Source organism: Oncorhynchus gorbuscha, linkage group LG14, assembly GCF_021184085.1.
Source record: "Oncorhynchus gorbuscha isolate QuinsamMale2020 ecotype Even-year linkage group LG14, OgorEven_v1.0, whole genome shotgun sequence".
NCBI classification, from domain to species: Eukaryota; Metazoa; Chordata; class Actinopteri; order Salmoniformes; family Salmonidae; genus Oncorhynchus; species Oncorhynchus gorbuscha.
The window spans coordinates 69255647-69278570 of NC_060186.1; the positions used below are offsets into that span (position 1 = coordinate 69255647).

At 43.5% G+C, this 22924-nt stretch overlaps 1 protein-coding gene across 3 annotated transcripts; it reads left to right on the top strand.

Moving 5' to 3' along the window:
• Window positions 1-2390: 2390 nt before the first annotated feature.
• On the top strand, window positions 2391-22258 carry LOC123995340 (4-galactosyl-N-acetylglucosaminide 3-alpha-L-fucosyltransferase 9-like). 3 transcript variants are annotated; one of them, XM_046298888.1, is made up of 3 exons: window positions 2391-2759; window positions 4511-4626; window positions 20986-22258. In XM_046298888.1, exon 3 carries the CDS (start codon window positions 20994-20996, stop codon window positions 22110-22112), a length of 1119 nt encoding a protein of 372 aa, XP_046154844.1. In that variant the 5' UTR covers window positions 2391-2759; window positions 4511-4626; window positions 20986-20993; the 3' UTR covers window positions 22113-22258. The 3 variants fall into 3 exon arrangements, with proteins under 3 accessions (XP_046154844.1, XP_046154843.1, XP_046154842.1); XM_046298887.1 differs by lacking the exon at window positions 4511-4626 and having other exon boundaries at window positions 2393-2759; XM_046298886.1 differs by lacking the exons at window positions 2391-2759; window positions 4511-4626 and adding an exon at window positions 10161-10215.
• Window positions 22259-22924: the final 666 nt, after the last annotated feature.

Here is a 22924-nt window from a genome sequence, read left to right on the forward strand (position 1 = left end):
ATGTTGGGTGTGTCATCATCTTGGTCACTAAAGTGCTGGATGGATGCCCAAGTGGAGAGTAGGTCATCATCACGGATATCAGAGTCCTCTGTTGCATCTCCCATGCTGGAGGGAGTGCTATAGGGCCCTGACTCCGGGGGCTTGAAGGAACACAAAGCGTTTTTAGCTGCTCTATCTCAGAGGATAAAGAATCGATCTGAGGTGCTTATTTTTAAAAACATTTTCACCGGGGGGCCGCCATCGTATTCGTGGCCCTGGATGGGTCCTGGCTAACTATGCCAGACGCTTGTAAATTATCTGTGAAAACCAGGCCATCAACTCTGGCTAGCCGTGCTTCCCTCACCTTCACAAACAGGATGACGCAGTTAATGCAGGGGTCAGAAAAGGCCTCACACGCAGGTGGCCAACGACCTCGGCAGGCATAGCACAGGTCATGACCTTCTTCTACTTGTAGTTCAGCTCCACAAGAGGCGCAGCCATGCATGCCCAGCATCATGGTGATGCAGTGTTTTCTCAGTTAAAAAAAATATATATAATAAAAATATGTATTTTGCAACATACTTAATCAAATTAACTAACATAATAGTAATAGGAGACTGTATTACAACAGCTACCACAATACACAGTAAAGGTATAGAGCTACAATAATCTGGATGGAGTTGTACAGCTCCCGAAAAATAATTTTGGGTGAGTATAGCTATGACTACAGGGCTGGAGCAGGAGACATATCATGTTGAAACGTAGGCTTATACATGTGAAACGCAACTATGGCAGTCATTCGGTAATCCAAGATGACAACACACAGTGGCAGCTAGGTTGAGTTGGTAAACTTGTTAGCTAGCTTTTAGCGTGCTAGTAATACCAGGGGAGAGGGATGCCGAGGAGAGGTGTAACAGATGTTGATAATACTCTTCTTGCGTTGTGTTTTGTACAAATAAATCACCCTAGCCAGTGGTCCCAGTTGAGCATTATTTATTATCTGCTGTTGTTAAATAGGAAAGTGCGGGGCTTGATGATGTTGATGGCTGTCAATTGTAAAATATGTAGCATGAAAACAACTGTTAGCAGTGTGCGTATGTGACCAGCATGCTAGCTAACACACGTATATACAGCAATCATACACCAAAACACATCCCAGAAATCCCTAACAGGTACCATATGAACACACATGTATAAATCAGCAATGTACAGCAAATGTGTACACATTATAAAATAGAAAACAGTACTCAGAATGTGACCTACCCCTTGCATCACATTTCATACTCGGGACACCTGACGTTCGCGATCTCTCCATCTGCAAGCGGGGCCAATCACAACACGCCTTATTTTCATCGGAATTGAACCAACCAATAAGAATGCTTGAACATTAAATACACCTTTCTTTTGAGGCATGTGGAAACATAACCACCCTGTTACAGAGGCAATCCGAATCTCACGATTTATAGCTGGCTAAACTAACATCCTTCCTAGACGTGGTTATCGAGGGAAGTGACCCTTTGGAGTTTTAAATAATCGAAGGACGACAGTGCACGGTAGCCTCGATAACGAGCACAGCAGTGGAGGATATCTTGACTAGGTTAGCACCGAAGTACAGTGGCCAACACACACACTAGCTGGGGGGCTAAGTCAGCACAAGACAAGGAAGCCCGATGTCCTCCGATAAAGGGGATAGGTAGGGGAGAGCGGCGAGGGTGGCATTTTCTGAGCCAAACTCATCAAGTCACACCAACAACAACCCATAAAACACAATTCTGCTAAAAAACAATGACAATTTCTCTAAACCAGTGCCTTGTGGCCTTTTTATGTGAGTGCTGATGCCACCCTGTGATACAGTTCCCACTTTGTCAAAGGGAGGGGCACAAAATATTTTTCTAGTCCATTCCCAGCTCGCCTCTCCAGGGTGCTGTTGGAGAGACGCATAGCTGGGGCGCTCCACCAAAGTTCGGTCAAAAAGAAAATATCTAAAATAAGCAGATATAGGACATGGTAGAAAAAGGATGTGGCCTTTTCTGTAGCCTACTGGCTGGAGATCAAATGTATGGCAATGTAATGAGACGGACACCTTTTACATCATGCAGGTTTCTCCGATCAAATAGCCTAACTTATTTGACGGCCAATTAAATAAATCATGCGCTGTCATGTTAAGAAACAACATATCCTAAAAACAGGACATGGGAAGATACAATCCGAAAAATGGGGAGCAGTCAACTTGCTTGATACAACTAAAATAACTGCGAGAAGAATGGACAATGAGTGTCTGGTGTACGGTTTTATATGAACCACGCACATTTCCTCCCACGCTGTCAAGTCAACGGCGTGACTATTATTATTGTTACCCGATATTATCAATACTTTCAACCGTACTGACGTCTGAAATGTATGAAGTAGAACTTCTTGCATCACCACTTTCTAAAGAAACCCGATGGAGGATGTTTTTCTTTACCGTTTATTGGCGTGGCTTAGAAGGAAGTAAAGCGATCTGGCTTGCCCCTCCCCGCCGAGGCAAACCTCTATTTCACCTTGACAATAATGCTATACTTTCCAACTATAAGGGTGTCCAGAAGTTGTTTTTTCCCCCTTCTTACACCCAGTGTAGTTGGAGGATCTTGTGAAACAGCTTCTCGCGGTTTCCTATCGCTTTATTGAACTGATGAGTAGGCCTACCAAAGAAACATCTCACAGCTACATAGTTCTCATCGGGCGTGTGTATGAATGACTTGACGAGAAGCTCTGAATAAGGCGTGACAACCTGTTGACCGGTGAGGCATTATCTTTTTGTCTTACAGGCTTTCACTTATTGCTGCCAAGTTGAGTTCCGTTTTGAATGGTCAAGTAAAATAATTCATGCAAATGTACTTGTATATTTTACAGGATTGACTTTTATATGTCTGAGGCTGTGTCCGAAATGTATTGTCTACTACTCACTCAAACTACATCTTGTGCTGTGCCAAGTTTCCCGATAGAGATATAATTTAGGTTTACGAGTGTTCGAAGATGTAGGCCTAACATGCGTTTCTCAAAACACCACGTAGATAGAACGGTCGCTCGGTGCGTGGTTGGAACATGTGTCAATAGTGATAGGATCTCAAGAAGAGCACTCGTATCCGCTTTCTCAATTTAAATATTTTCTTAACTCTATAATTCGTTCACAATACTGACAACTAATCAGCTGATATATATTAATAGGCCACCAACGGCTGCAAATAGAGGGGCTTATTCCGTTTGCCAATGAAAATGCACTAAATCACCGATTTTGGCACATTGTGCATTTGTTAGGCTACACATCCTGAAATGTATTGAGACAAATTAGTCGCCTACAACTAACAAAATATAACTCAATTGATTGACCACGAAATATATTTCAATATGATTGAAATAGGCCTATATTCTAGTGTTTATTTCTATTGTTGTCCTCTCGGATTTCATTTTAAGCATATTTGTATGCGTCGCTTGTTTGTATCAATTGCAAAGACGTGTTACGTTTTGTCGTCAACTTCCTAAATTATCAGCGGTCACCGAGAAGACGGATAAACCATGTGATTATATGTTTAGCGGAGGTCTGTGTATAAAGTGACACGGGAGGGCAAAAAAAGCATTAACTATGCATTTAGCTGTTCTACGAGTGGTCTGGGACAGGCCCTAGATTACGAATGTTAAATGCAACGTTAAAAACGATGGTTTTGGAAAATAGCTCGGAGATGTAATGAACCTCATACGAAGGTTCTAACTATGAACTTATCCCTAAAATGTTTTTTTTTTTTGTGAAATCGGTCCCCCAAGCTTACTAGTCATACTTTTTTGTAAAAACTGATTCCTTAGGCTGCGTTTAGACAGGCAGCTTTAATTGTGAAAATAATTAGGCTAGGGGCAAAGATCCGAATTGTGCTTCCTGTGTAAAGGTAATTTATGCAACAGATCATCACACTAGGTTTTCCTAGCGGAGTTTTAGTCCGTTAGATTTATCCATACTGCGAATGTGCAGTTAAATTGATTTCCGCCTTTCGATAATTTAAGTGATAATGCCCGAGAAGACGCTGTTGAGGCTATATTGGCACGGGTATTAGGCCCGATACGAAGTTGAGGCCGAACACCACACACACACACAATTGTTCATTGCTGCGACTTGCTTGCTAGTTCAGATTTTTGCTCTTCACTCCGTTGTCAGTTTAGCCTACATACCACTGATCTTAGTAGCAGAAAGCATTTTTTTACTTGTGTCCTTTGATGGGGAGGCACTAGTAATGTCTGCAGTTTTCGGTTTCGCTCTTTGTTTCAAGTGTAGTCTATAAATAAATCTCTCACATGTCTTATTTGTCTAATAGTTCTGAAATGTTTATTGCTTGCCTACAGTTTACTCCCTCTGTTTAATATAACACACATACATTAATTATTAATTTTGTTTGACTGTCCTAACTTGAAGTTTGTTCTATAGAGAGTATTTGACTAGCCACAACATGTAAGGAATATAGAGGAGGGCGGGGATTGGTGACCTCTGTCTCCTGGCTTCTAGGCCTACACTCCCTTCCTGCCCGCCTGCCTGCCCTCTCCCTGGGCCTGAGAGCTTACTCCCTGGAACTACAGGCCTCCACACCTACCTGGTCAACACCCCTCTCCTTTGGCCTTAAAGTATAGCTTACTATCTGAAATTACTAAGACGTGTATAGTCCCGCTGTCAGGAACCCCGTGAAACAGGCTCTGTGCACCTAGTGACCCACCTACTTTTTAACGCTCAGAGACAAAGTCCCTACTCCAACCTCCACAGCCTGAGTGCTGCTCCCAGCCCCCCGAGTCCGGCCACCCCTGCTCGGACTCTGAGTGTCCCCCGCCTTGGGGGAGGCCTCCTCGTGCACCTGGGGACCCTTTGACTTCCACAGCTGATTCCCAATCTGACTCACAGTCCCACCAGAGGACGGGTCCGGGTGGATGGGCAACCACCACCTAGCCCCCTACGTATCCAGAGCCCAATGTCAATATTTTATGCCTTCTACCCGCCTGCCTGTGCCCCCTCACACTCGGTGTCTGGCCTCTGGCCCTTCTGCGTGCACCTGCTAAGTAAAGGAGGATGGTGGAGGAAGACTCCTTCCGTCCCCGACAAAAGCTTGGATCGAGGGCTGACTTTCAATAGATCGCAGCGAGTGAGCTGTTCTGCTACGTACGAAACCTTAACCTCTTGCTCCTACCTGACACGCAGGCGTCCCATCTAGACATCTGGAAATGCAAATGCACTACGCTAAATGCACTCGTTAAAACTCAAACGTTCATTAAAATACACATGCAGGGTACTGAATTAAAGCTACACTCGTTGTGAATCTAGGCAACAAGTCAGATTTTTAAAATGCTTTTTGGCGAAAGCATGCGAAGCTATTATCTGATAGCATGTAACACCCCAAAAGACCCGCAGGGGACGTAAACAAAATAATTAGCATAGTCGGCGCTACACAAAATGCACAAATAAAATATAAAACATTCATTACCTTTGACCATCTTCTTTGTTGGCACTCCTAGATGTCCCATAAACATCACTATTGGGTCTTTTTTTTCGATTAAATCGGTCCATATATAGCCTAGATATCGATCTATGAAGACTGTGTGATCAACGAAAAAAATAGCGTTTTATAACGTAACGTCATTTTTTTTTATTAAAAAAGTCGACGATAAACTTTCACAAAACACTTCGAAATACTTTTGTAATGCAACTTTAGGTATTAGTAAACGTTAATAAGCGATCAAATTGATCACGCGGCAATGTATATTCTATAGCTGTACGTCTGGAAATAATGTCCTGGTAAATCTCAACCAAAATATCCGGTCGGAGACCGGAAGAACTGCGCTGCCTTGTGTCTGTTTGACCAAGAAACAAATCGTAGGCAAATGACAAGACTGTTGACATCGTGTGGAAGCTGTAGGTATTGCAACCTTAGACCCATTTAATGTGGATCACGTTTAACAATGGGTTGAAGTGGCGCATGGATATATTTTCCCATTTTCAGTGATCAGATTTTCCTGCACTTTTCGATGAAACGCACGTTCTGTTATAGTCACAGCCGTGATATAACCAGTTTTATAAACGTCTGAGTGTTTTCTATCCACACATACTAATCATATGCATATACTATGTTCCTGGCATGAGTAGCAGGGCGCTGAAATGTTGCGCAATTTTTAACAGAATGTTTTAAAAAAGTAGGGGGTAGGAGTAACAGGTTAACCCAGAATTGGGTCGTCTACGAGTGATTTAGCACCAGGTTCCCCACAAACATGCGGTGCGCATCAGGAGAAGGGCAGCAACTCACCCGGCCGCACCCCAACTCCGTCACGGACGGCTCTACTCATCTGCCAAAAGAGGCAGGCTGTCCTGGGCCAATCGAAGATCCGCGCCGCTAAGGTATCATTACGTTTAGGGGGGGATTCTGACTTAGAGGCGTTCAGTCATAATCCCACAGATAGTAGCTTCGCACCATTGGCTCCTCAGCCAAGCACATACACCAAATGTCTGAACCTGTTGTTCTTCCTCGTACTGAGCAGGATTACTACAGTTGGGTACGCTCCTTTGAATTTCATCAAGTGATCCTAGGCTGCTTCTGTCCATTTTATGGGTCCACAGAAAATCAATGGGCGTTGATGGTACTACCTACATCAGATGTAGGACTTCCTCCCCAGACAAGCTGGAGATGCCTCTCCTCACTTCGTAGGGCATTAGCCAGATCCATGCATTGCCCTATCACTGCAGGTCCAATGGGTTTAGTCTCCGCCTCGAGTCTAGTGAGCGTAGAGGAGACCTCCACAAATACAATGTGTGGTGTCCCACACAGGCAAGCCTAGGCCTGGTAGTGTCAGCTAATGGTAAGGCACATGTCATCTCCACTACATGCTCCAAGGAGCATGTAGTGTGTAGAGAATGTGTAGAGTCCCGCACCCCGGCAAACCTGAGACCTGGCAGTGTCCATAACCGCTAGGCATATTCCATCTCCATTTAGTGCTCCACTGTTAGCGGGTCCAGCCAAAGCCAGCTTTCGATTCAAACCTTCGGTTTAGAGTTAGCTAAGTATTTATTTAACCTTTATTTAACTAGGCAAGTCAGTTAAGAACACATTCTTATTTACAATGATGGCCTAGGAACAGTGGGTTAACTGCCTTGTTCAGGAGCAGAACGACATATTTTTACCTTGTCAGCTTGGGGAATCGATCTAGCAACCTTTCGGTTACTGGCCCAACTCTCTAACCACTAGGCTACCTGCCGCCCCAGTATACGGGGGGGGGGGGATGTTAAAACGTTTCACCACATAGTACACAGCCGTCTCCCAGGACTTTAATCCCCCCAGCCAAAGCCAGGGATGCATTCGAGCCATTATTATCAGATTGGCTTCCTGTCAAGGTCAGGATTCGTTTACAAGAGCAGAAAATCATTGAGTCTGGTGGAGCCGCCCTCACATTTTCATGCTTGACTGAAAGCCCTGTATTCCAGGACCGACTGCCACCTTCTGTAAACAATCAACAGCTGTCACCATCTGCAGCTAACTCCTGTTTGGTTTGCATCGTTAGCGACACCTGAAAACAGGTGACATACAGGGAGAGATTGGAAGAAAAACGCTAGAGGGCTACCTCATTATCTCCCTTTACCCCCTGTACTAACAAGCTAGAGACAGTATGTATCCTAGCCGTTGGAGAAACTCCCTCAAACAAGTGACAGTGAAGGGGTTGGAAGAGCCCTCCAAGGGCTACGGTACTATTTATCCCGACGTTATGGATCTGACTTTGCCTTCTTCCCTTACCTCCCCTGCCTTCTTCCCTTACCTACCCTGTCTTAACCTATCTGAGGTAGTCACTCTCAGCCGGACCAGGGTTTCGTTTGACCTGAAGTCACCTTTTGCTCCAGTTTGTTATGTTAGGGCTACCTGCAAGCAGGTGACACAATGTATGGTTTGGGGTCGACCGTATTCGACTTCACATTATTTTGGGAAGCATAGACATCCAATGTCCTGGGCTAAGGACGCCTTAAGAGTCATAGTTACCTCCTGCCGTTTACCCGCGCTTCATTGAATCTCTTCACCTTGACATTTAGAGCACTGGGCAGATATCACATTGTGTCAACACCAACCTTGGGTCTTCAATGCTTTGTTTTAATTAAACAGTCTGATTCCCCTGGTCCGCAACAATTCTAAGTCAGCTGTTATGCGCCGCGCGAATGGGGCCAGCATGTGCCGTAGCTGGGGAGATCCACGAGAAGGGGCAGGGCGCGTATCCAGAGTCGCCGCCACCCCCCCCCCCCCCCCGGTCTGCTGACAGACGCCACCCTGACAAACCCCCCGCACACAGCCGCTCGCGAGACCACGAGATTGGCCACACAACAAACGTCCAAGGTGGCGAAGGAGTGACTCTCGGGCGAACCCATTCCAGGGCGCCCTGCCCTTCACAAAGAAAAGAGAACTCTCCCTGGGGCTCCCGCCAGCTTCTCCGGGATCGGTTGCTTTCTGCATTGGACACCTCACTCCGCCAGTCTGTGGACATTCTGAAAGTAGTTTTGAGGTCAGTAGGTCACATGACAAAGGAGCTATTGAAATTAGTTAGTTTGAAAAATTCATGTAAAACCATGTGAGATGAAAATGGACAAACTAAAGGGTGTGCAATGCGAGTGTACATTCTGAACCTTGTTTGAGGTCTGTAGGTCACATGACCAAGGAGCTATTGAAATTCGAATGTTTAAAAAAAAATTGTACTTTTGTTACGCTCCCTAATTCAACTAGGAATACCAAATGCTGTTCACTTCTCCACATGTTTATTATCTGTGGAAAGGGAATTCATGTCCAAATCATAAAAATAAGTCCTTTGCAATGTGCGCAATTTTTCCAACATCATGACACTTATTTGGAGTCTGTGGCACAAGTGGTTTGAGGGCTATTACGATTTGAAAGCGTGAATATCTGTTGTCTAGCCAACCTGAAACTGTCTTTACGTCATTTGAAAAGTAGTGCTTTTATTTTTTTTAATTAGTCCATTCTATAGTCAGAGCATTAACTTTTCAACTGTGCTCCGCATCGGAGCAATTTATTTAACATCATGAGCGGCACCTCTGTCACTGTCATTGCGGCACATTGGTCTAGTTATGTAAGGGGATTGAATGAATGTTTTAAAGAAACGCCGCTCAAGATTAGTGGAGCTGAATGGAGCGAGAGAATGTTCTCCGCTGAGTTTATAAAACCTTTTAAAAAGAGGAGCACGGTAGTGCTGTTTTATGTACAATGTTAACACAATTAGTGCTGTTACTCCCGTCCCTATTATTGCAGACATTTGACAGCATGTACTAAAGTTGATTTAATCCACACTTGCATTAGTCCCCTCGTTTGGTGATTGGCATTTAGGAAGCAACAACGAAAAGGCAGCTGACAGACATACAGTATGTTTTAGCAGGGAAGTTTGGTAGGGTGACTTGATTTGTAACTATTAAAATAATTGTGAACTGAAAGGTGTAAGCTTGATTCTAGGGGGTGGGGGGGACAATGAATATAATAATAATTTGGTTAGGGGGTAGGGGCAGAGTTGAAATCTTGTCTATAGGAGACTCATCTATTGACTTAATTTAGTCTTAACAGCGGAACTATTCTCATTAACAATGGGCTAATATATAGGGTAATTACTGTGCTTGTCAGAAAGAACACTACTGTTATTATCCACGCTTATTTTATTATTCCACTTCTTCCCAATTTTGCCACAAATCGCATTTGAAATCTGATTTGATTGAACCTTTATTTAATTCGGCATGTCAGTTAAGAACAAATTCTTATCATGACAGCCTACCAAAAGGCATAAGGCCCCCTGTGGGGACAGGCTGGGATTAATATTATTTTTTTAAATATAGGACAAAACACACATCACGACAAGAGACACCACAACACTACATAGAGAGACCTAAGATGACAACATAGCATGGCAGCAGCACAACATGGCAGCAGCACAACATGGTAGCAACACAACATGGTGCAAACATTATTGGGCACAGGCAACAGCACAAAGGGCAAGCAGGTAGAGACAACAATACTTCATGCGAAGCAGCCACAACTGTCAATAAGAGTGTCCATGATTGAGTCTTTGAATGAAGAGATTGAGATAAAACTGTCCAGTTTAAGCTTTTTTTTGCAGCTCGTTCCAGTCGTTTGCTGCAGTGAACTGGAAAGAGGAGCGACCCAGGGATGTGTGTGCTTTGGAGACCTTTAACAGAAGGTGACTGTCAAAACAGGTGTTGTATGTGGAGGATGAGGGTTGCAGTAGGTTTCTCAGATAGGGGTGAGTGTTTTTATAAATAAGCATCAACCAGTGGGTCTTGCGACAGGTATACAGAGGATGACCAGTTTACAGAATAGTATAGAGTGCAGTGATGTGTCCTATAAGGAGCATTGGTGCCAAATCTGATTGCCGAATGGTAAAGAACATCGAGCCGCTCGAGAGCACCCTTTTGTGCTGATCTATAAATTACGTCTCTGTAATCTAGCATGGGTATGATGGTCATCTGTATCAGGTTTAGCTGGGGTGAAAGAAGTGTGATTACGATAGAAGAAACCAAGTCTAGATTTAACTGTAGCCTGCAGGTTTTATATGTTCTGAGAAAAACGGTGTACCATGTAGCCGAACTCCCAGGTACTTGTATGAGGTGACAACCTCCAGTTCTAAATCCTCAGGTAGTAGTCACACCAGTGGGCGGAAGGGCATTCTTCTTACCAAACCACATTACCTTGGTCTGAACACCTCCAAAACAAAAGGTAAAGGGCAGAGAAAGCTTGTTGGACACTACGAAAGCGTTGTTGTAGAGCGTTTATCACAATCCGGGGAGGGGTATAAGACTAGCATTTGCATATGAATGGATGAGAGTGCTTCCTACTGCCTGGGCTATGTTGTTGATGTAAATTGAGGAGAGCGTGGGGCCTAGGATCGAGCCTTGGGATACTCCCTTTGTGACGGGCAGTGGCTGAGACGGCAGATGTTCTGACTTTATATACTGCACTCTGAGAGAGGTAGTTAACAAACCAGGCCAAAGACCCCTTGTACACCAATACTCCTTAGCCGGCCCACAAGAATGGAATGGTCTACCGTATCGAAAGTTTTGTCCAAGTCAGTATAAATAACAGCACAATATTGCTTAGAATCCAGGGCAATGGTGACATCATTGAGAACATTTAAAGTTGCAGTGACACATCCATAACCTGAGCAGAAACCAGATTGCATACCAGAGAGAATACTATAGACAATAAAGTTAGTCAGTTGATTATTGACAAGTTTTTCAACACTTTTGATAAACAAGGAAAATTAGAAATTGGCCAATGACAGTTAGGATCAGCTTGATATCCCCCTTCAAATAAAGGATGCACTGTGGCTGCTTTTCAAGCAATGGGAACCTCGCCAGAAAGGAGAGACAGGCTTAGTGATGATAGGGGCTGCAACCTTAAAGAAGAAAGGGTCTAAACCATCTGACCCAGATGTTTTTTGGGGGTCAAGTTTAAGGAGCTCTTTTAGCACCTCGAACTCAGTGACTGCCTGCAGGGAGAAACTTTGTAGGGGAGAAAGAGGGAGGAGCATCGGGGCTAGTTGCATTCGAAGGGGTGGGAGATGAGGAAATGTTGGACAGGCAAGGAGGCATGGTTGAGTTAATGAAGTAGTGATTTAAAGAGCTCGGCCATGTGCTCTTTGTCAGTAACAACCACATCATTAAGGGACATGGGCAGCTTTGAGGAGGAGGGTTTTATTCTCCAGGTCTTTAACCTCTAGAACTGCTCCTTAAAGTAACTAACTTTGACCTTCCGAATAGCCTGAGTGCACTTTTTTAATTCGCCTGAACGTGAGCCAGTCAGCCTGATTCATGCGTGTGCCGAGCCTTTCGCCAAATGGAATTCTTGAAGTGGAGTAACTCTGACAGATCACAGCCAAACCAGGGGCTGAACCTGTATTTAATTCTCATTTTCTTTATGGGGACTTGTTTAACATACCACTGAAAATATCAAAAAAGAAGGTCCAAGCATCTTCGACAGAGGGGATCAAGCTGATTCTATACCATTTTAGAGGCCAGGTCATGAAGGTAGGCTTGCTCATTAAAGTTTTTAGCAAGTGTCTATGACAAATCAGGACAGGTCGTTTCACTGAGCAGCCATCAACACAGGCTGTAAAATAGTAGTCACTAAGGTCATTACAGAAAACACCAGACTGATACCTATCAGGATTATTTGTGAGGATAACATCAAAGAGTAGCCTTTTCTGGGTGTTTGGAATCATACCGAGTCGGGTTGGTAATAATCTGAGAAAGATTTAGGGAGTCCCATTGCTTTATGACTTGGTCAGGTGGTTTAAGCATGTCCCAGTTTAGGTCACCGAGCAGGACAAATTCAGACTTAGTGTAAATGGCCAGGAGAGAGCATAGGGCAGGAAGGGTACAGGCTGGTGCTGATGGAAGACGATAGCACCCAGCAACAGTCAACAAAGAGCTATTTGAAATGTAATGCTTAAAACCAGCAAATTAAATTGTTTGGGGACAGACTTGGAGGAGACAACTGAGCACTGAAGGTGTTGCTTGGTAAAGATTGCCACTCCCCCACCTTTGGAAGATCTGTCTTTCCAAAAGCAGTTAAAACCAGAAAGGTTAACATCAGTATTCAAAACACACTTCCTTAACCACATCTCAGTAATGAACAACACATCTCGATTGGAGCTGTGAACCCACACTTTCAATTGATCCATTTTAGGTAATAAGCTTCAAGTGTTAACGTGCAGAAAACCCAGGCTTTTACGAGAGCAGAAATCGGTGAAGCCGAAATAAGAGCAGAATTGGGACTAGCAACAGTAGATGGGCCAGGGTGTACATGCACATTTCCAGATATAATCAGCAGTAATACAATCAGGGCACGGCAGACGACAGGGAGAGCTCTGCAGTGTTGATTTGACATTTGAATATGCATCAGATGGCAACAAGATCATATTGTACAGCAATTTACTCAGGTAACATGAATACAAAGCCGGTGAAAGGTGGTTAAAATAGGATGGTAGGCCAAGAGTCCATGTAACCAATAGTCGGGGTCCCGAGTGTGGGAACAAACAGTCTGCCCCACGGTTGGGTAAACAAGCACCTTTAAAGTCACAAAGCACACTGGAGTCATGAGGCAAATGGCATAAAGCACAAGAAAAAATATATAACGACTTGGGGCCATTGTAAGTTCAAAGTGTCACTCGCCCCAACAGGGCGTGTGTGCTGGAGGCGAGCAAAAGCTCGGGGGTACCTGTACCAGACAAAGGGAGACAGGGTAGACGGTCAACACATTGTCAGGTGGAATCCAAAAAGCAGTGCAGCAGGCAATGGGAGTAGGTTACACCCACTTGGGAGAAGCTTTTTTCGGGAGGCAGATTCCTTATAGAAAATCCCAGCTCGCTAGCTATCGTAGCTAGCAAGCCTCTGTCTCGTTTTTTTTTCTGTGGAAAAGGGGGTCGTTAGCTAGCTATATCTCTTCAGTTTTGGCGACTGGTCCTTTACGACATTCAACCAAAGTTGTCCTGTTGCTGTTATATTTTGGCGATTGCGGGAGGTATGTGTGTCAAACAAGCGTCACACACGGTATCCCCAAAACAACACCATTCTAACGGCTGTTGTGCATTGTCAGACTGCGAAGAGGCGTGGAGTTGCCTGCAGACATGGTGCCCTTCGAATTCGCTACGATGTTATTCTCAATCCTCTGGGTATGCCAACACTGCAAAGTATATTTTAGAGTAACAGCTAGGCCAACAGCCTATATGTCGTAATGGCATGGTGTTTTATGTAGGCTACACTTCCAATGAAGTAGTCTCATATGCTTATTACTTGAGTTGCCTCTCCTCCCACAGACTCTTGCTAAAACCCCTGCTTCATTGTTCATTTTTCCGACAGCCGTTGGATGGGCCTGTAATTTACTTTCACTTACCCACTAATGTACAATTAGTGGGTAATCTAGTGTGCCGCTATAGATTTATAATGGGCTGCAAAATAGCAGTGTTGGAGCGAATTTGGAGAGCAGCTTGAAATGGGGCATACTCTGGTCTCCAGGGTCCCAAGATAATTAGTTGTATTGGGCGTGCTCACATAGCCAACTAGCATATAGTCGTAAGGGGGAAATAATACTGTTCGTAAAGCACCATGGATAAAGTTGATAATAGTTGCCATTATGCACACATTTATTTGCAAGGTGTTTGCCTAGGCTACGCAGCAGAACGTTGTAGCAGATGACAGGAACTCGATGACAGGAACTCGACCACACTTCTCTTCGTATTTAGTGACCAGCGCCAATTCTTTTCTTTTTTTTCTTTTGGTACTCATAACCCACCATTGCCGTTTAGTGTATGCCTACAATCTGAAATTGTCAGTGGGAAATTTGGCATGGGAGTTATTAACTCATTGCATTGGTAAGCGTAGGTACGCAATGATGCCTGTTTGAACCAGCATTTGTTTGTTTTTGACCCTACTTTTTACTACCCACACACAACCCGCTATCTCTACCTACACTATATATACAAAAGTATGTGGACACAACTTCCAATTAGTGGATTTGGCTATTTCAGCCACACCCGTTGCTGACCGGTGTATAAAATCGAGCACACCGCCATGCAATCTCCATAGACAAACATTGGCATTAGAATGGCCTTACTGAAGAGCTCAGTGACTTTCAACGTGGCACCGACATAGGATGCCACCTTTCCAACAGGTCAGTTCATCAAATTTCTGCACTGCTAGAGCTGCCCCGCTCAACTGTAAGTGCTGTTATTGTGACGTGGAAACGTCTAGGTGCAATAACTGCTCAGCCGCGAAGTGGTAGACCACACAAGCTCAGAACGGGACCGCTGTGTGCTGTAGCACGTAAAAATCGTCTGTTATTGTTTACAACACTCAATATCGAGTTCCAAACAGCCTCTGAAAGCAACGTCAGAACATGAGCTTCATGAAATGGGTTTCCATGGCTGAGCAGCTGCACACAAGCCTAAAATCACCGTGTCAAATCAAATGTTATTGCTCACATACATGTGTTTAGCAGATGTTATTGTGGGTGTTACAAAATGCTTGTGCTTCTAGCTCCGACAGTGCAGAAATATCGAACAGTTTCACAACTAATACACAGAAATGTGTGTGTGTGTCAGAGCGGCATTGGACTAAGATAGTGGCATAGTATAGAGTACAGTATATACATATGAAATGGGTGATGACATTTTACAACAATTAAAGTGACTAAGATAGTGTGGAGTGCAGTTTACATACACTTAGGTTGGAGTCATTAAAACTCGTTTTTCAACCACTCCACAAATTTCTTGTTAACAAACTATAGTTTTGGCAAGTCGTTTAGGACATCTACGTTGTGCATGACACAAGTAATTTTTCCAAAAATTGTTTACAAATTATTTCACTTTCATTCATTGTATCACATTCATTGTATCACAATTCAGGTGGGTCAGACGTTTACATACACAAAGTTGACTGCCTTTAAAGAGCCTTGTGAAGATGCTGGAGGAAATGGGTACAAAAGTATCTATATCCACAGTAAAACGAGTCCTATATCGACATAACCTGAAAGGCCACTCAGCAAGGAGGAAGCCACTGCTCCAAAACCGCCATAAAAAGCCAGACTACAGTTTGCAACTGCACATGGGGACAAAGATCGTACTTTTTGGAGGAATGTCCTCTAGTCTGATGAAACAAAAATTAACTCTTTGACCATAATGACCATCGTTATGTTTGGAGGAAAAAAGGGGAAGCTTGCAAGCCGAAGAACAGCATCCCAACCGTGAAGCACGTGGGTGGCAGCATCATGTTGTGGGGGGGGCTTTTCTGCAGGAGGAACTGATGAACTTCACAAAATAGATTGCATCCTGAGGCAAGAATATTATGTGGATTTATTGAAGCAACATCTCAAGACATCAGTGAGGAAGTTAAAGCTTGGTCGCAAATGGGTCTTCCAAATGGACAATGACCCCAAGCATACTTCCAAAGTTGTGGCAAAATGGCTTAAGGACAACAAAGTCTAGGTGTGAGTGGCCATCACAAAGCCCTGACCTCAATCCTATAGAACTTGTGGGCAGAACTGAAAAAGCGTGCGAGCGAGGAGGCCTACAAACCTGACTCATTTACACCTGCTCTGTCAGGAGGTATGGGCCAAAATTCACCCAACTTATTGTGGCAAGCTTGTGGAAGGCTACCCAAAACGTTTAACACAAGTTAAACAATTTTAAAGGCAATGCTACAAAATATTAATTGTGTATGGAAACCTCCGACCCACTGGGAATGTGATGAAAGAAATAAAAGCTGAAATAAATCATTCTCTCTACTATTATTCTGACATGTCACATTCTTAAAATAAAGTGGTGATCCTAACTAACCTAAGACGGGGAATTACTAGGACTACTAGGATTAAATGTCGGGAATTGTGAAACTGAGTTTAAATGTATTTGACTAAGGTGTATGTAAACTTCTGACTTCAACTGTATGAGATGAGTAATGCTAGATAAGGAATCTTTTTAAAGTGGCTAGTGAACCATTTCTAAAAGTGGCCAGTGATTCCTAATCTATGTCAATAGGCAGCTGCCTTTGATGTGCTAGTGATGGCTCTTTAGCAGTCTGATGGCCTTGAGATAGAAGCTGTTTTTCAGTCTCTCGGTCCCAGCTTTGATGCGCCTGTACTGACCTCGCCTTCTGGATGATAGCGGGGTGAACAGGCAGTGGCTCAGATGGTTGTTGTCCTTCATCTTTTTGGCCTTCCTATGGCTTTGGGTGCTGTAGGTGTCCAGGAGGGTGGAAGGTTTGTCCCCGATAATGCGTTGGGCAGACTGCTCCACCCTCTGGAGAGCTTTGTGGGCGGTGCAGTTGCCGTACCAGGCAGTGATACAGCCCAACAGGATGCTCTCAATTGTGCTTCTGTAAAAATTTGAGGGTTTTAGAAAAAAAATATTTAGCCTCCTGAGGTTGAAGAAGCGCTGTTGCGCCTTCACCACACTGTCTGTATGTAGACCATTTCAGTTTGTTAGTGATGTGTACACCGTGGAACTTGAAGCTTTCCACCTTCTCCATTGCGGTCCCATCAATGTGGATAGGGGGGTGCTCCCTCTGCTGTTTCCTGATGTCCACCATAATCTCTTTAGTTTTGTTGAAGTTAGAGGGTATTTTCCTGACACCACACCCCCAGAGCCCTCACCTCCTCCCTGTAGGCGGCCTCATCGTTGTTGGTAATCAAGCCTACCACTGTAGTGTCGTCTGAAAACTTGATGATTTGAGTTGGAGACGTGGGCACCCTTGTGGGGCCCCAGTGTTTCCTACCTTCACCACCTGGGGTTGACCGTCAGGAAGTCCAGGACCCATTTGCACAGGGTGGGATTCAGGACCAGAGCCTCGAGCTTGGAGGGTACTATGGTGTGGAATGCTGAGCTATAGTCAATAAGTGTTTTATCTTATATAGGTATGCCTCTTGTCCAGATTGGACAGGGCAGTGTGGTGGCGTTTGCTTCATGTCTGGATCTATTGGGGCGGTAAGCAAATTGAAGTGGGTCTAGGGTGGCAGGTAAGGAAGAGGTGATATGATCCTTGACTAGTCTCTCAAAGCACTTTATGATGAGATGTGAGTGCTACAGGGTGATAGTAATTAGTTTCAATTACCTTTGCTTTCTTAGGTACAGGGACTGATGGCCTTGACTTTTTTTTTCAAACCTCCATAAATCACTAAGGCCATCTTGAAGCAATGCCAAGCGTTGGCTGGATTGTTGTAAAGCTCACTGCCACTGGACTTTGGAGCAGTGGAAACGCATTCTGAGTGATAACTCAAGCTTCACCATCTGCCAGTCTGACGGACGCATCTGGATGCATAGTGCCAATTTTAATGTTTGGTGGAGCAGTAATGATCTGGGGCTGTTTTTCATGTTTTGGGCTAGGCCCCTTAGTTCCAGTGATGGGACATCTCTTTACGTTACAGCATACAATGACATTTGAGATGATTCTGTGCTTCTAACTTTGTGGCAACAGTTTGGGAAAGACCCTTTCCTGTCTCAAGATGATAATGCCCCCCTGCATAAATTGAGGCCCATACAGAAATGGTTTGTCGAGATTGGTGTGGAAGAACTTGACTGCCCTGCACTGAGCACTGCCCTTAAGCCCATTGAACACCATTGGGATGAATTGGAACGCAGACGGCAAACCAGGCCTAATCGTCCGACCTCATTAATGCTCTTGTGGCTGAATGGAAGCAAGTCCCCGCAACAATGTTCCAACATCTAGTGGAAAACCTTCCCAGAAGGGTGGAGGCTGTTATAGCAGCAAAGGGGGGACCAACTCCATATTAATGCCCATGATTTTGGAATGAGATGTTTGACAGGCAGGTGTCCACATGCACACTACATGACCAAAAGTATGTGACCACAGTGTCCTTCTGAAAACAATCTGTGGCAATATTTTCCAGGTCCTAATAATATTATGTGCTAAAAGATCAAAGATTTCCTTACTAAAGCCAATTCTAAAGTATAGTTTCACCAAGTCATCTAACTCAGGCATTTCAATGGTGGCACGCACAGCAACGGGGAGCCAGGGAGACATTCCCTTAACCATATCCGCTACATTAATATTGAAATGCTGTATAACTGAGATTATTGTGATAAATTTTTACTTTCGTCTCAAAAAATATATATTGCCACTATGCTCAATATTGACATTATTCACTTGGCCCTTATACTCCTGTAATGTTTGGTGGTTGTGGCTTTAATCAATGAGTGACATATTTAAAGGGCAGCGGTGCATTTTGAACACAACTGGTCATTCAGTAAATCACAGTTTCTGTTTTTACTGAACGCAGACCAGGGCCTGGTTTCCCAAAAACATCTTAAGGCTAAGTTCATCTTTAGAACCTTCGTAAGAGCATCTTTAAATTCCAGAGCCATTTCCCAAAACAGCCTTTTATAAACGTTGCACATGAAATCGCTCATAATCTAACTCCTGCCTCAGACCACTATTAGAACAGCTAACGCCTCAATTACACCGACAGTGAAAATGTAATTTTGGTCCACCAGAAGTACATTAATTTCCAATGGAACGCTGCTTTTGCCTTGCAGCATTGCCTTGCAGAGGCAGTTGCAGTGTGTTCTGTGTGGTGCATACATTAGCTTTATGTATGCTTGACAGAAGTGGTATCAGGTGAATGTTGAACTTTTTGTTGCACAAATATCCAGATATTTGCCAACCATTTTGCGAAACAACACTGTCGGTGGGATCGAGGTGTATGTGTCTTATACCACCGTTTGCCCTCCTGTGTCACTTTACACGCACACACACACACACACACACACACACACACACCTCTGCTAAACATAGAATGAAGATGTTAATCTGTCTCTGACTTCCGAAAACTTCATTGTTGAATATAAAGCCTAAAAAGTTTGCAATGTTATAAACGAGCATTTAAAAAAAACAAATTAAAACCAAGATGTATGAATTATATGATAGCTAGTTAGATTATTAGGCTAAATATTGACATCTTTCATGTATGTTCAATCGATAGACCTACCTAGTATTAAGCCATTAGGCTACATCAGTTGCTTCAATATTTGTATTTATGAGGCCAGCTATAGGCTACTATTATCTAAAAGCGCACACATTTCACAGAAGCCTAACCAATAATCTACAGGTCAACATATTAGATCTATGACAACGTCGCTTCACATGCTACTTCATGGTTAATTGTTTGAATTGTAGATTCTGTAGGCCTCATTGATGCTCATTGATGCGCAATTGCGAAATAACCTATTTTTAGGTCACATAAAAAAATATCAATAGCAAAAGAGGGAACGAGTGACTTCGGCTTTACTTGTTTTTGGTCAAAGTTTACACACACTGAATTATGCACAATTTTACATACTCAAACATTGCATACACAATAGTATGAGAAAATTCATAACACATGGCAAACATACAGTATAATACAAACACTCAAATGCATAAAATGCAACACAACAATCTTCTTCTGGATCATCCAAGTGCTCTCTAGCAAACTGGACATGTACTGGCTTAAGCAGGGGACACGTCTGGCACTGCAGGATCTGAGTCCCTGGCGGCATAGTGTGTTACTGATGGTAGGCTTTGTTACATTTATTCTCTTGATGGGAAAATTGTATTGTGTAAAAAAATAAAATAAAATTGAATAGCCATAGATCATTTTAAGAGCTACAGCGAGCTCTTTAGCCTATATTCTAGAATAATTTTAGCAAAAGAAAATATCAATGTGACTTAACTAGGCCTAGATTGGTAAACGCATAATGGTATGAGATCACTTGTTTTAAAGTATACCTCACCCACCATTATCAAAAATATATATTTCCAACAGGTTGTGCTGAAATGAACTTTAACACAATCTTGAGGTAGCCAGGTAGACGTTTCCTCGTTGTTTCTATTTCCAATCAGAATTTGACTGAAGTTTTTTTTTTTTTTTTGGGGGGGGTCAATATTAAGATCACTTTATTGATCAATTGCACACAAGATCCAACTGAAATTTGACCTCCGCTTTTAACCTAACCCCTACAAAATATTTATGTTTGTGTTTTGGAGAGGTGGGGGGGGGGGCTGCCACACTGGGTGCCTGGGGAGCTGTTGTTGTGGGGGGTTAAGTGCCTTGCTTAAGGGCACAACGGCAGGCAATGGCATCTAGGATTTGATACCAGCAACCCTTCGGTTGCCAGCTCACTTACTGCCAGATTTGAACCGTCAGACACGGAATTAGTCTAGGATTGCCTCTAACCGCTAGGCTGCCTGCTGCTCCTGGGTATTAGCTCTTTATTGCTTTTATGAGAGAGTTGTCTTTCGGGCACAGGATGAGGGCAAATATATGATGTGTTTTTAATCTGCACCAGTTTATTTTATTTTACTTTGTGTGTACACACAAGCTGTGTAATAACAGTTAAACAAAATTCTTCATTTAGTTGCATTTCTTTGTGTGAATAATGTTTTTCTTTTGCTCTTTACAGGAGCCAAAATGCTGCCTAGTACATTCCTTACTGGACCTTTGCGTAGCATCTTGGTGGGGATCCTTGGTATAGGAGGATTTCTGACGCTGTTTGTAATGTACTATCAATCAGCTCCATCTCAGATCTGCCCTCCACAGCCTGCTTTGCCACGTCATTACTCAAAGCCATCTGAGAACAGCTCCTTGTCTAAGAAGCAGCCAGAGCCAGACAAGCCCATCATGCTGTTGTGGTTCTGGCCTGAAAACCGCAGGTTTGATTTTAGCGATTGCACCACTTTCTTCAACATTGATGGCTGCCAACTGACAGATGACCGGTCTCTGTACAACAAGGCAGACGGGGTGCTCATCTTTCACAAATCCATCAAACATGATTTATCCAACTTGCCTCCATCACCTCGACCACCATTCCAGAAGTGGATCTGGTATCATGTGGAATCACCTACAAACACAATTAGAATACCTGGTCTAGAGAACCTTTTCAACTTGACCTTGAGTTATAGGGAAGATGCAGACATCCCTGTACGTTGGCGCTTAACTGCAAGGAAAGGTCAGGGTGGGGACTTTGTGCTGCCCAAGAAGGATAAATTAGTTTGCTGGATTGTGAGTAACAATAACCCTGCAACTGGAACAGCAGTAAGGGATAACTATTACAGAGAACTTGTCAAACATATTAAGGTGGATGTCTATGGAAAAGCCTTTGCAAGATTCTTGAGATATGAGGACTACTTCTCAACACTCTCCAGCTGTAAGTTCTACCTCTCCTTTGAGAACTCAGTCCACAGAGACTACATCACTGAGAAGCTTAACGGACCACTTGCAGCAGGAACAGTGCCAGTAGTATTGGGCCCACCGAGACAGAACTATGAGGACTTTGTCCCGGGAGATTCCTTCATCCATGTTAATGACTTTCCCAATGCAAAAGCCCTGGCTGAATTCCTCCTGAAGTTGGACAAGGATGATGAGGCATATCTGCGCTACTTTCAGTGGCATAGAAACTTATTTGCTCAGCAACATCTAATTCAACTGAGTCAAGAGTTCATCCAAGCTATTTGTTATGCCTGTGACCATGTAGGAAAACATAAGGAGTACAGGGTTGTGCACAATATTTACAAATGGTATTTTGGTTAATCAGACTTACACCCACTTCTGTGTACAGTGGGGCAAAAAAGTATTGTCAGCCACCAATTGTGCAGGTTCTCCCACTTAAAAAGATGAGGCCTGTAATTTTCATCATAGGTACACTTCAACTATGACAGACAAAATGTGAGAAAAAAATCCAGAAAATGACATTGTAGGATTTTTATATGAATTTATTTGCAAATTATTGTGGAAAATAAGTATTTGGTCAATAACAAAAGTTTCTCAATACTTTATATACCCTTTGTTGGCAATAACAGAGGTCAAATGTTTTCTATAAGTCTTCACAAGGTTTTCACACACTGTTGTTGGTATTTTGGCCCATTCCTCCATGCAGATCTCCTCTAGAGCAGTGATGTTTGGGGGCTGTTGCTGGGCAACACATACTTTCAACTCCATCCAAAGATTTTCTATGGGGTTTAGATCTGTAGACTGGCTAGGCCACTCCAGGACCTTGAAATGCTTCTTACGAAGCCACTCCTTCGTTGCCTGGGCGGTGTGTTTGGGCTCATTGTCATGCTGAAAGACCCAGCCATGTTTAATCTTCAATGCCCTTGCTGATGGAAGGAGGTTTTCACTCAAAATCTCACGATACATGGCCCCATTCATTCTCTCCTTTACACGGATCAGTCATCCTGGTCCCTTTGCAGAAAAACAGCCCCAAAGCATGATGTTTCCACCCCCATGCTTCACAGTAGGTATGGTGTTCTTTGGATGCAACTCAGCATTCTTTGTCCTCCAAACACGACGAGTTGAGTTTTTACCAAAAAGTTATATTTTGGTTTCATCTGACCATATGACAT

What these genes read in the sequence shown, in the direction of transcription:
- LOC123995340 (XM_046298886.1), top strand. Translation starts at nt 10,185, where the DNA reads ATGTGTGTGCTTTGGAGACCTTTAACAGAAG. An exon ending in TTGGAGACCTTTAACAGAAG is followed by an intron (nt 10,216 to 20,985) that starts GTGACTGTCAAA and finishes TGCTCTTTACAG; the next exon opens with GAGCCAAAATGCTGCCTAGT.